This window comes from Gymnogyps californianus, chromosome 15 (genome assembly GCF_018139145.2).
Source record: "Gymnogyps californianus isolate 813 chromosome 15, ASM1813914v2, whole genome shotgun sequence".
Taxonomy (NCBI): Eukaryota; Metazoa; Chordata; class Aves; order Accipitriformes; family Cathartidae; genus Gymnogyps; species Gymnogyps californianus.
This window is the reverse complement of record NC_059485.1, coordinates 994,487-1,008,951: the sequence shown is the minus strand read 5'-3', so window position 1 is coordinate 1,008,951 and position 14,465 is coordinate 994,487. Positions and strand designations below refer to the sequence as shown.

Genomic DNA, 14,465 nt, shown 5'->3' with positions numbered 1-14,465 from the left:
AATTTTTGACACCTGATTGCAAATGCAAGATTGCTTTTTGCAGTAAGACAGTCCTCAATCTTGCAGCCAGATGATAAAATTATGATAAAATGCAAAATAGCCACGTTGTGTTTGATGGTTTGTGATTTGTCTTGTAGTGCAACTGAAATACAGAGGGGTCTCAGAAATAACATTTTTAGGTTTGGGGGTTTTTTGCATATCTTAACACATCAGAAGCAATTGTCTTAAAAAAGAAATAACTAATGCTTGCTCTCTGTTATTAGAAAATCTTAAAAGACAGAATTTGGTCTGTGGAAACTTTTGAGAGCTGTGATCTGTCTGTAGTACGTTACTGTATATGTAGGGTGGAAAGAATACTGGTATTGTTTGACTGCTCATTGTCAAAGCATGCTGCAGCTCTGTCTCTGGTAAATACCTGCAGTGTCAGGCTGCTTTTGTTAATGCATGCAGCATGAGTTGATGGGTACTTGTAACAGTCACCCTAGAAGTGGTAGAGGAGAAAAGGGATGCTGGATATACAATAAATCAGTGTTATTCCAACAGAAGGGAGCACTGGGAAAAGAAACAAGTAGAGGATGAAATGGGATTTGCAGTGACAACAAAGATCTCTGCAAGTAGGGGTGAAAACTGATTTCTGTTTGTATTAGTTGCTCTACAGATACATGTAGCCATGCTCCAAAGGTTTTCTGTTTACAGAGAGAAATCAGAAAAGATATTTGTAATTAAGTAAAGAAATACTTGTTAATTTTGTGAATATAAAACTTTCCTCCCTCCAGACAAACTGATTTTTACCATCTAGATAAAGTATAGCTGTTGTCTGGCACTATTAATAGTAATAAAAATAGATATGAGAAAACTGCTTCAACTACCCAAAATGCAATCGTATGATTTTTTTTTTGTCTTGTGTGCTAATGTTAATAGTCTCAGAAATTTCTGTGTGCTATAAATATTCCAAGTATTGCTGGCTTTTTTCTTCCACAATGAATGTCACGTGAAAATACTACCATATCTCTTTTTGTTTGAAACTAATATTAATAATAGCCAAGTGGCCACAAGCTTTGAAATTTAAATATAAGTATCGTTATTACGGTGTTGTCCTTACTGGGAGGAGAACCACTTTCAACATCTTGCTGAAGAATCTCACAACGGGACAAAGAAACAGTTTTAAAGTTTAAAGGTAGAACTCAAATGGGCAGCAATAACTTGGTACTCGCCTCTTCCAAAAGAATGGCAGTATTAAGCAGAATGCAAAATATAATCAGCTGCTGGCTACCGTAAAGAGAAGACCTGATGAGGTGCTGTTTAGTATTACTTACGTTGGCACCACCTACAATGAGAGGCAGGTGCCGAAAGAGTGCTGTTTTGTCTAATTAAAAACTGAGGAAGTTATATGAATTTGCCACAGTGGAACTGGGCAACTGGGAACTGGAAGTCACATGTGGATTTAAAAAGAAAAAAAAATTAAAAAAAAAAAACAAAACACCAAAACTAAAACTGATGCCTGCCCTCGTTTTGAAAGGGATTTGAGCTATGTTAAAAGTAGAATTAACCGATTATTTATATATCTAAAGTAATGAAAGTTTTCATACTTGTGGAGTATCTTGTGTTTTACTGTATTCAATTGGCATTGCTTCTGACATACATATATAAAATTATCTTATTTGAAACTGGAGGTTTGTAGTTTTAGGTAGTTTGGGGTTAAAAAGGAGCCCAGTGTTTCTAGGCAGAAGTAAACCGCTTATTGACTGCCCCTTATTGACACTGTTAGTTCATTTTCCCCCCCAAAGTTTTGTATAACAAGGTTGTCTTTTGTTTGATGATGTATGTGCAACCCTGTGTCATTGAATGAGGGTAACTTTTTTAAAGGAGATTTTAATACATTCAAAGTAATTGTGTAATAAAATCTCTTCTCCTCTTTTGCCTTGCTTTGTATGTGAAAAGCATGGCAAAGATAAAAACAGTGCTTTTCATGTTCAAAGCTGAATTTTGGAGATAGACACCAGATAAGACCACTTGTCACAAACAGGGGTGTAAATTCACTTCCATCAGTTCTTTCTCGGCTTTTTCTTCTGCCACAGTAAATAACCTCTGTGACTCTAATCAGTTTTACTGTCCAGAGATCTCCACAGCACCTCTTTGAATCTGAGCACCTCTTGTTAACTTTAGCTGCAGCTGATCAGATAGAAAGTGTATACAGATTTGGGAGAACACCAGTTACATATGAAATGTTAATTTAAGAGAGGACTTATACCAGTCTTTGAAGGTTATTCAAAGAGTAAATTTGATGTCTTCTTCCTTTACTTACTCAACATGTGTGGAGTTTGTTCCCACATCCCATTCAAAGTATCATAGAAATTAGGACTTGTCTGAAGGACGTGGTTTGCCCAGTGAGAGGGTAGATGTGTGGTGGAGCTAGTGTTAAGATTCAGAACATCAGAGGGATATGTGTTGTAACCTAGATATATGCTTCAGAAGGAGGTCTGGAAAAACATTTTCAACGTATTTTTTTAATCTCGTCCACCTGACTACGTGGTCAGGGCTTGTGGGCCAAAAGCTTCCAAGCTTTTGAACTTAGAAACATTCCGGACCCTGAAAGGGCAAAGAGGAGTGGTGCAAGTAGGCTTTCTAGTACACAAAAATGCTTTATTCTCTGAATCTCAAACTTTGAAGTAACTGAATATTAGTATGTTCCCTCTCCCCCTGTCTTACAGTGTTCTAACAAAAGCAAAGTGCTGCCACTCTTTTATTTTTATATTCAGCTTTATTGTTACTTTCTAAACTTCAGAATCCTTCTTTCTGTGAGCAATTGGTTTTATTCTCACGTATGAAACAACTAACTGATCTTCAGTTGCACATTCCATGTTGTCACGAGCTTTTTGCACCATTAGCCCAAATGCTTTTTTGTCTGCTTGTTACCACAGTCTTTTGTCAGTTGTGTTTGTGCGGAGTTCGTTCTAATTCTTACCAAGAATCACTGCATCTCTCCAAGCATGGCCTTAAAGAAAAGTTTATTTTTGTTATCCTGAAATTTGTATCAGATATTAGTTCCTACTGACCCTGATAGCATGCACGTGTGCTTGCATGTCTTCAGTTCTTTCTGCTTTTTATGCTCTCCATGTTCTCCCTTTTGTCTTGCCTTTGCTGAAGTCTGTTTTTAAACAGCGTAATCTGGAAAGTGGTGTTGCTGCTAAGCCTTCTGTTTTAGCATGTAAAACTTTGTATTAAGTGAATTTAAATTAATAGGTTTTGTTTTCACTTTTGTCAAGTTACAGTTTTGGCACTCATTTAAGGTGCTCTAAAATTGCTTTGCTATTGAAAGCTCTGGTCTGACCATGCTCTTCAGTTCATGTTCCTTCTAGTTCATGTGTCCTTCACATCAGCAGTACCATCCATACAGATACACAGCCAGTTGAATTAACTCACTGCTCAGGCAGGAAAAGGTGTACGTACTGGTTGTTTCTTGGCAGTAGTGTTGAAGATCAGTGAGCTGATGCAAATTCCTGCATGGCTGTCTGGGCACCGGTGTTGATGGCAAGGGGTGTGCGTGGCTGGGGAGGAACCCATCGCTTGGTTCATGCTGAGTGTAGTCAAACTCCGTGCTGGGTGAGAGCTGATTGCCTGTGACAGTGGGGAACTGTGATGTGCGAGAGCTCAGTCATACGAATTCACAATAGCAGATAGAGATTAAATAACATCTGAATTTGCGCTGGCTTTTGAATCAAATTAATGTCTAAGTCTTCATTGTAGGTTTTGGAAAAAAGAATATCTTACGGGTAGCTTGACACTGCATCTGCTCTTAAAGTTTTGTCACTTGTGATTTGCAGTGAAAGTACATAGTCCCTATAGAAATATTATCCAATTAGAAGTAAAATTCCCCAGTTCCTTTTGTGTCACTGTGAAATAATTGTTCTAAAATGAATCTAAGTGTGTACAGATTGTATTTTGGGAGAGTTAATTACAAACTGTGTGGTTCAGGGATTTAGTGCAAGAAGAGGAAGAACAGTTGATGGAAGAAAGGAAAAAGAGAAAAGAAGACAAGAAGAAGAAGGAAGCTGCTCAAAAAAAGGTATGTTGAACATAAAAAATAAAAACCCGTGCTTATGGGTTACTTTTGTATCATCACTAGTAAATGCTGTTTTAGCTGTTGTTATTCAGAAGTATTTTCTTGTTAATTTAATGTTTTAAGCTTTAAATGTACTGTCAGTTACTTAGTGGTAACTGACATATTGAACATCTTAATTGGCTTTGTGTACAGTTTCTTCAGAGATTAAATATTCGGCTGAGATGACCATTCTTTTTCGTGATTGTCAGTTGAAGCGGTTTCAAGTTTGAAAACTTCCTCAATGTTAGTGCATTTATTAGTAGAATAAAATTACCAATTTTTTTTTAATATAGTGGCTTTCAGCTGTATCCTTACTTTAATATATCTTCTTATCCTTCAGTATGGAAACGTGTCATAAGACAATTTGTATTAGGGAAGGTGGATAAAAATTAAAATATTGACAGCAAAGGTGTTTTGGGATGGAAACATCACAGAAGTGCTTGTAAACACTTCAGAATTCCTGTTTACTGTCAAGATATTAATCATGGCCATTGATTGTAAATCTTGACCCTAAGCTTGAGAGGAGCTTGTAAATCTGTTTTTAAAAACATGTCCATTTCAGGTTTGTTTGCTAACTGGTGGTAGCAAAGTAAACCTGCTTAACAGTTTTTCTTCGATTCCATTGACTAATGCTAGATATTTATTATATAGTCAAAAAATCATTAGTCAGCTCTCCCTGTTTGTTGGCCTAAATAAAGGTGTTCGTTGTGCAGCTGTACAAAATTAGATAACTCTACTCTTGCAACAAACCTAAATGAAATAGTACTGGAGGGGTACTCCTAGAAGAGGTATTTGCTCGTATTTCAGAATGAGAGGTTCTTTTCAGTAGCTGACAGCAAAGCTGCATAATAATTTTTGAACCTCAATTGTAAATTTATGATTCATTTTCCTCTTGGAGTTCTTTTTTAATCAGAAGTTGTAACAGGAAAGGAGCTGGTTTACTTGTAGAATTTGAATCTTTTACATAAGTGGTTCTTCATAGCTGACACTCTGCTCCAAAATTTAGTTTTTTCCTGAGTTTGAAAGGCATGTTTGAGAGTGAAATTTGTAGAAGAAATAAAAGCATAAATATTTTTTGAAAGTGGAGACACCAGACCTTTGCCTAAAATTGAAAGTTTTGCTTACGCTTTCTCCTGCTGTGGAGCACCTGCTAGACTGTTCTTCAGAAGCCACATGCCTTTATTGATGTGCTGTATTCTCAGAGTAACAAGATGTTGAGTGTGTGGACTTCATTTATCAGGAATTTAAGCAGCTTCTGTGGACAGAGGAGTACGGTGCCGTAAGGATGCTCCTGTGCATTCCTGGAGAAGCTTAAACTTGATCTAGATTAAAGAGAATATACCTCTGAAAAACCATGGTAACAAACAACTGCCAGCTAACTTAGCTGTTAAAAAAAAGTCCTAGTACGGACGTGGCTTGATTCTAGATTAAAATGAAAACTTGTTAATGTAGGTCACAAGGAAGGGAGAGTCCCTTTTCTGTTCTGTTAATATTCATGAGTAGTTTCAGGTTGGCCAAAACTGCTCTTTTTGTTTTGTAAGCTAACTTTGTCTATTTGATCTCTTAAGAACATACTGTTTTGTATTCGCAACCATAGGCTCTCTAGCAAAAACTTAAAGCATTTAACTGTGCACCAAGTACTGATATATTTTGGAAATCTCTAGCTGAAATATATTCAATTTTTTTTTTTCTTTTAGAGAATAGCACCTTAGTATAAAAAGCAGTCAGTAGCCTTGTCCTATGACCCTTTCTCTTCGCTGATCTCTTTGGGTGCTGTGGATAGTCAGAAAGAGCAAAAAAAATTTTGAAAAATTCTAAGTTGTCTCACTTTCCTGTTCATGGGTCAAGTGCCAAGCTAATGAATTGATTTTTAACTCAAGCCACAATTGGGGAAGGGGGGTGAGATTACACGCTCTCCAAAGTAAGCTCGAAACACGTGCATAGGCCTGGCAAGAACTGAAGAGGCATCATGTAATCATGCTGTGGAAGGAAAAGCTAATGCTTCGTTTTTACATATACTGTAGTTTTTTAATAGTTGGAACTAAAAGGAGTAGTAGAAGAACAGCAGCAATCACAGAGGTACGACACTTAACTTAGAGAAGATATGTTCTGTGCCTGCATCCTGATGCTGAGCAGCTTTTGTGGGACATCAACTGTTGTATTCCATCTACCTTTTTATGACGGTATAAAAATGTGTTTTGAGCACTTGGTTCAAAGCCAGCCGCTGTGCATACAGCACCCTGGAGTTCGAAGCGTGTACAAAACTTCCCAAGTCTTCAAAATAATTTTTTTAACGAGATTTGTTGAACAAAGAGCATAATGAAAAGTTGTGGCGTTATGTAGTGGCCCCACGTATGGCAACTGCCTTTTGGAAGGTGAGGAAGAGGGGCAGTGGTATTGGAGGAGTCAGGGTAATAAGGATAAGATAGGCAAAACTGAAAATGAACGTGGTGTGGGGTTTTTGATACACTTGTGTAAGCAGCCCTTGGCTTTATTTTTGCTTTCTTAATTCCAGTGGCTGATGCATTGCTGTTAGTAGAGTGGATTTTCTTCAGAAGAGATTTTGCAGGCATCTTAGTCTTTAGCTGTTTTTAGCAATCTCTAAGACCATAAATAAAAAAAAGAAAAGCTTATGCTCAGGGTTTCTTGGGAGCAAGAGGCTACATTTTCAACTATTGGACAGTATAACTTTTTTTATGTATCCTTGCCTTTGTCAGCTTAAGTTGAAAGAGAGGGGTTTTCTGTTAATGTACTCTTGATTTCCTTAAGAGCAGTGAGGCTGTGGCACTGAAGAGTCATTAATAAAGTTTCAGTAGTCAGCCCTAACAGTGCTAACATCTGAATCTAGCCAAGTCTTACATCAAGTCAGTGAATCAATAAATTTTTCTTGCATTCACACGCACTCTTTTTTCTCTCTCCTCATGGTTTTAATTATAGACAATCATAGCTTAAGTATTATCGCAAATTTATTGCATACTATGAATATATGCAGTGTCGTAATTAAAATGGGTTGTATACAGCTACCAAAGTGACCATATCAAATTAAATCTCAGTTTGCTTTGGCAATAGTGCATTTAAAAAGTGATAATTAAGAAAATCACCTTCCATTTTAAAAGTGATAATTAAGAAAATCTAAGATCTAATTTCAGATAGGAAGAACTATGATTTGTGCTTTTGAGAGGTCCTTTATGAAGTCAGTTTCACTATGTTTTATAGTTAAAACCACACAACTAAGGTGCACTGCCATACAAGAAATGTTTCTCTCCCCATTTTTATCCGATGGTAAAATTTTATTCAAATCGATCTCTCATCTTGGCTGTATCACAGGTGTAACCAGTTGAATCTTGGAAATGAAAGACTTAAAGCTTTTGCATTTACTTTCTTACTTCCTTTAAAATTCTAGGTCCCTCCTTCTTCCCCTGCCATATTCTGCAATAAAAGTGGTGGCAGTTTTTTGCTTCCAGGCACAGTTTTTAACTCACTTAAAACATCTTAATTTGCAAGTTTAATTCAGTCTGTTTCATGTAGTTATCTTGCAAATTAATTTTGTCTTCTATGACATGTAAACACCTTTCTAGGCATAAGGAATAATAGGCATGGGTTGGTTAGAGACACTTCTGAAGTAGATAATTAAATAACTTTAAAACATTTTAAAAGAGGCAAGTCAAAAGCTAATGTTGCTTTATGAAGTGGCACATACACGTGTGGTTTTTCTCTTATCTGCAGAAATCACTGACACTTCTTTTTTTTCTTGTTCTAGGCCATTGAACAAAAAATCAAAGGTAAGTTACTTTAGAGTTATTTCTATTCTGTATATTATTTCTGCATTTTAAAATATGTTGAATCAAATGGGTCACCTGAAAGCTCTTCTCAAAACTAAAAGATGGGATCCTTGAAACTTCAGTTGCACTTTTTCAAACAGTGACCATGAAAGACTAGAAGAGTGATGGCTAAGGGTTTATTCCAGGGATTGGAGTCATCTGTTCTTCCTATCTTCCATCCATATACATAATACCTTGAGTTCTTTTCTTTATTTGCTTTTTTCCTTCCCCCTTTTTGCTTTGTTTGAAAAGTGCACAAACACTCTAACACTTCAAGTATGACCATGTATAGATCCACGTAATGGATCTGTTTGAAACTTAATTTCCAAATACTCTAAGTGCAACTGGGGTTGGGAATGCTTGATAGACAAGTAATTGATACGTCTAGTTTTAACTAACGATTGCGTGTGGAGGGTTCATCCTGACAAAATGGTTAAGATGACAGTATCTGAAAGCTGTAATTTCAGTGTTCAGTGGCAGGCTGGGAACACTGCAGTTATTCTAAATGTTTGTGGGTTTTATACAGATCTCCATTCCAACTGGCTTCTATAAAGGGGAAAAAAAGATTCTTTTCACTTTCTCTTTAATTCTAGCTCATAACCTGTTAGTTGGGAAGTGGATAATAATTGCATAAGTGATCATGTGGAGTGCTTACTGAATCCCTGTTTTCTGGGAACATTGGGTTTAATTTAATACTTACTCAAGCAGTGGTAGAAACAGGAGCTCGGAAGCCCTGCTTAGCAGAGATGCAATTACTGTTGGAAAAATCAAAAAGTGTTTGAAGTGCTGTTCTGACATGAAGGTAGTAAAATGGTAGAGGACATACTGTGCTTGAGAAGAGGCAAAGAAACAAATGAAAGTGTCCATTACTGAGGTGTGCGTTTGAAGAAGCATCCTAGTTCGCATGTGGTTGAAATGGAGGAGGCAGGTTCTCCACATAAAAAATGTGCTGATTCTCCTGCCGAGGACTGCAGTACCAATTACAGGGTATCAGGAGACACATTTATGTCTAGTTTATTTAAGTGCAATGTATACTTTAGTGTGTGTGTTTAAATGGAAAAAAATATATAGATTGAGTAGGACCAATAGGTTTTCAGCGTGTGACAATGCTCTGCGGAGGGAACGAGGGCAGCCTGGGTTCTGTGTCTTGGAGTTCTCCTACGTGCTGCTTAGAGGAGGCTGGGGTTTTGGTTATGGAGTATTGATCACTGGAGGCAGAGGGAGCTGCCAGAGCGCAGTGGCTGCAGGAGTGTTAGTGCACCGTTCCAACGGCCGATGTCAGTAATGGAAGCTTACGTTCTATATGTGCAACCGTCCTGTGGGTTTCGTTGGGCTGGCTGTAGGTCCTGGCCCTTCCAGCCTGACTCTGGTCACTAAAATTAGTTGGGAATTTTATGTTTGTCTTTAAGCACAGGACTGAATACTTAATAAAATTGCTGGAAGCGTATTATAATTAATAAATATTATTCATTTGTTTTTTAAAGCGCCCTTTTTCAAGCAGTGGATGGACTTGCATTTGAAGTACAGGCTAAGCATTTGTTTTCTTCTGCATATTCCTGCCATAAGGCTTCTAAGATAATATACCAGATTTAAAGAATTGTGAAAGTGTTTGGTTTTATTCTGAAGTAATAAAATATATCTGAAAAGATAGCAAAGAAGAAAAATGATAAAATACTTTGCTGTAAATAATAACAACGTCCATGTTGAATGAACATTTGACCTATGTACTTATGCTGGACTGGCATCCATGCGTCACATCGGGGACGAGGCTGCAAAAGCAAATGGCTAAAAATAGCATGAAGACAGGAGGGCAGTAATTCTGCTCAGGAGGCTACCTGATCGTAATCTTCAAAGTAAAAGAAAATGCCTTTCTTTTGAAGGACAGAGTAAATATTTTTTTTTCTTTTTTTTTCTTTTCATTTTCTTCTTGGAGGCCTAATGTTTACTGATGGAAGTATTAAGTTCCAACTTTAATTTTACGTTATTATTAAAAGGGTATTTCAGGGAGTTTAGCAGGAATTTAGAGTTGTCAAAGAAATACAAGCTGGCAGTCCTTCCGAAGAAGAACAGACATTATGAGATTCAGATACGCAACTTTTTGCAACAGTTTCTATAGGAGCAAAATTGGTTGCTTATGTTGCACATAGCTTTCATTGTTTCAACAGTTTTGTCTACTTGTATTCAGGATGCAAATTAATGTTTCATTAGTTCCCAAGTTTCCATCGCGTTAATGTCTTAAATAATTTATTCTGTGCATGAGCTGAAGATAAAATACAAGAGTATAGGATCTCTAAATAATTCAGAATTATGTTCCTTCTTTCAGAAAAGTAGCTGGTTAAGTGGTGGGGGTGAGTAGGGAGGTTATTTCTTGTTTTTAAGCATAGTTTGGAAGGCTCCAAAATGTTGTTTTAGCTAAGGCAGAAATTGCTGTTGTACCAGCTGAAGTAGTTACCAGTGTGCATGTAAAATTATAAGACTACCTTCTGAGGAAGTTAATAGTGCTGATTTTTTTTTCCTGTTCAGGATTAGGAATGGAAGTAATGAAGATGATGCTAATATAAATGTTTCTGGTACAAGCAGCATTTTAATACTGTAGTATCATCATTAAATATGCATGTATGTCATTCCTGTGGATTTCAAATATTCTAACCTGTCTAGTTTTATCCATCTGGTTTTATTAAAAGAGGGAAGAAGTAGTTCATAGGAGTCAGAGATGAATGTGTTACTTAGTTGCTAAGTGGAAGGTTCCTCTGTTTGTGCAGCAGCTAGCGTAACAAATTCGTACATCGACAAGTGCCCTCCAAGTGCTCTTGTATCAGGTATTTTAGGAAAAAATAAGTATAATTTGAAAGTCCTTATTTGTTGAGAATACTGTAGAATTGTCAATTGTTGTGGTATTCCTTCTGGCTTGGCAAAATATGTATTTTTGCTGTGTTTAATGTCAGTGCTATTAAAGACAGACAAATCAATCCATTTACCCTGAATTTCTCCTAAAACAGGACTCTGCAGACCGCACTGTGGCAATGAGTAGCTAATGATAAGCCAAGCACTAAAGTACATGCTATTTAAGAAGAATGTTTGAGTTTTGTTGTATATGCTCACTTCAGTAATCACGGTGTACTTATGCAGAATGAGATTTCATTATGAGATGAAATATCTTTTTGCACACACTTTAATGTATATACATAGTACCCTAGTGAAGTAATTTATAAAACTTGAAGAGTAATGTTGATGCTAGTGTTGTGGTTAGTTGTTCTGAATGCTTTTGTGCTTTGTGAGCACAAGCTAGAGCTGAAAACATCTGTCAGTCTTCAGTTCTGAATTCCCCTGCTTTGTAGAAGGCAGAGGCATAAAGTACTACTTTTACTGCAGAACAGAATAAACTTTGAATCAACCACTGAAACGGAAAGTGCTTTTAAAAATAGCTGGGTGTGGAATTGAAATCTTTGACTCATATTTCCCACCTTGGAAACTTCTTATTCATTTTCTTCTCTGTGAAGCAAAATTGCCCGAATACACTAACTCTTCTGTTTTTTTGTCGGGGGTTTTTTTTTTTTTTTTTTTTCACTTGCCTAACTGTGCTTTTCCTGATTGGAAAAACTGTTATGTTAGCTTTTAAATCTTGAAAGTGAATAGCAAAAATGAACAGAATCACAAATGTTTGCTGTTAAAATTACCCGTAGGAATGGCATACAACTTACCTTTGTGCGGATCTTCAGGGGTTAATGAATTGGCAAACAGTTAGATATTTTCCAGATCAGCTAGCTGAGCTTACAGCTGCAGCCATTTTTCCACAACGAAAATTCTAGCACTACATCTTACGTGTGTCAGCTTGAAAGCCAGACTTCCTCTGTTTGCCCTTCAGCATTCCAGCACTGACAACTCTTTGGGGCATGACATGCAGGGAGAGAGCATTACAATACATTTTTAAGAGGTCGGCTTCAGCAGCAGCAAGAAGAAACATTTAAATGACAGCTTGGTGCTGTTCTTTGTGTGGTTTAGTAGACGATTTGATCTTTGTACGCGGATTTTGTGCGAGCGAGAAACTGTTTTCCATCTGCATTAAAGTTATTCAAACAGCTGCCATTTTTTTTATTGGAGGGGGAGTTTAAGTCACTGGGCCCCTACTCCAGGAGGAGTTGGCAGGCAGCACTCCTGGAGCAGTAAAATGACACCATGCTTCTCCTCCATTTTCTAATGAAATCTGCAGAGTGGGAGAGCAACACAAGTTGGAAGCGTCTTGCTTTGGAATCTCTCTGTAAACTGTAACTTCACCATCCCCTGCTTTGTGGGTTTTCAGCAGGTTTGTTCTTTATGAAAATCTGTCATTTTTAATATTCGTTTCTGTAAACTTGCTATTACTAGTCAAGTAAATTAACTGTGATAGCCTGTAAGTCTGTTAATATTATCTTTCTGCCTTAATATGATTCAAAATAAAATACTGGTGTGCAGAACAAACTTTTATTAAACGAGCAACTTGTTTATAAGAAATTAAAATATTAAGATAATGATTAAGGGGTGTTGGAATTTATAGTAGCCATATTGGAATATTAATGTATTATTCAGTCTTCTGAGAAGTTGTGGACCAGAAAATGTTGGACAGGATAAATTGTATAGCTTAAAACTTACTCTGTGGTACTTAGGGAAGCAAAGGCAAGGGAATTCTGTTGCACTTCTGATTAATTTCAGTTTGAAATTAACGTACGAATGTAAATTGTGCATATTCTTTAGTATAACTGTATTACCTGGTAGATTCCTATTTAGTTTGCTGATAATAGTAGAAAGAATTACCATATTTGCTAAGGAAATTAATGCATAGAATATATGAGAAATATAATTTTCTTAAACTGTTTGTGAAGTCTTGTTCATGTCGTAGCTTAGGGGCTGGCTTGGCAGACAGTAGCTTGTTTATTAGTTGCACTTTTATAGTCAAAAGTGATTTGATTATCTGCAAGTCCATTGGATTCTGTTATAATACGCACTTTGTCTTAAAGTAGCTTTAATTAGGAAAGTAAAGTATTAATGTTGCTGTGTTGCAGTACTGCCCTAAGCACGCTACTTGCAACTCTGTTTGGACGTCTCGTGGAATGTCATATAGAAATGATTCTACTTTATCTGAGAGGAGAAATTGTACGTGAATGGAAGTCGTAGTGTAGGAAAACTGAATCTCTTTCATTGACTATGTTATGGGGTGTTCTATGTTGGATTAAAAATTTCTTTAAGTGAGGTGTACTTTCCACTTAAGCTGACAGTAAAAAAAAAAAAAGCTTACAGTGTGCAGAAGGCTCAAGGATGCATATGTCACTAAGTGGTGCCATTACCGTATGACTACTTTGTCGGCTTGATAATGATGTACTGGCTGCAAAAAGTGGTTGTTTTCCGTGTATCACTGTCAGCACACCTCAGGTGTAGCCTGAACTGTGCTTTAAACTGTAGAGTAATTAGCGTGAGTCAGTTGCAACAGAAGGCATACTGATAGATCAAAAAGTTAAGATTTGGGCAGTAGTTATACAGGTTGTGGTAAGTGAAGAAATTTTTTTTTTTTTATTTCAAAGCTTGTTGCAGTGCTTAGAGCACAGAAATGTGCCAAGTGCTTATGCATTAAATTGTTGACAGATTCTTAGCTATCTGCTAAAATAGCCCCCTCCAAAGGCTTAGTCATTTTCAGTTATTTTAATTAACCAGGAAATTTGAAAAGGAATAAATGGAAAGAGATTCGTTTAAGACTTTGTATTTGTGAAATTCAGTTTTGATCATAATTTGTTGTTGCACTGTATGCATCAAAATGTTGTGCAAGGAATCTGATCTGAGTTACCTACTTTTTTAATATAGGCAACAACTTAAATTGATGGAATTTGATATGGTGTTGGTGATTTTTATCAACTTGCCAATTTATCTAGTAGCTTTTGAATACCTTCTATTCCCCGTGCCCTGTACATTAAATTGACTTATGTCTTGGCCATTCCTCTCCTTAATTCTGTCCTTCTCCAGTCAGCTGTGAAATAGAGAGAGCTGGGTCACTGCTGTGTCAGAGCAGGGGAGATGGTGGGGCTGTGGAGTGAGCGTGTTGGTGAGCCCCTGAAGCTGGGTACTGCTCCTCTCCCCTGCAGACTGCTGTCAAAGGCCTGTATCTGGCCACCTGTGGAACAAGGAGGTCTCTCAAATTTTTCTTTTCTGCTTTTCTTAAGTAGCCTAAATGTAATATTCCATTAAAACACAACTCAGATGCTGATTCTTCAGTGATGTTATATTCTGAAGGCCTTCATGTTTGTGTTTTTCAAAATATGTAACTGTGTATTATAGTAGAAATAAAAAAATTATAGTCATAAGTAACGTTGACAGTATTCAAACTGATTCTTTAAGCAAAAGTTTAAGGAGTTTGTTTTCATTTATTTTTTATGTTGCATTCACATGAATCTGTTCCTGAAAGTGAATGATAAAATGGTCTTTAAACAAATTTAAAAAATTTAAAAAGCCTAGAAAACTACATTTTCAGTCATGTAGTAACAATATTACTGCTGCTGACGTGCCGGGAAATTGTT

The 14,465-nt window shown here is 36.8% G+C and overlaps 1 protein-coding gene across 2 annotated transcripts in view; it reads left to right on the top strand.

The window, feature by feature from the left end:
* TNRC6A (trinucleotide repeat containing adaptor 6A) overlaps positions 1 to 14,465 on the top strand; it is a 52,596-nt gene that overhangs the window by 10,301 nt on the left and 27,830 nt on the right. For both annotated transcript variants that reach the window (XM_050905804.1, XM_050905805.1), the window contains exons 4-5: positions 3,976 to 4,066; positions 7,863 to 7,884. In XM_050905804.1, the coding sequence (XP_050761761.1) occupies positions 3,976 to 4,066; positions 7,863 to 7,884 (113 nt within the window). The remainder of the gene's footprint in view (positions 1 to 3,975; positions 4,067 to 7,862; positions 7,885 to 14,465) is intronic.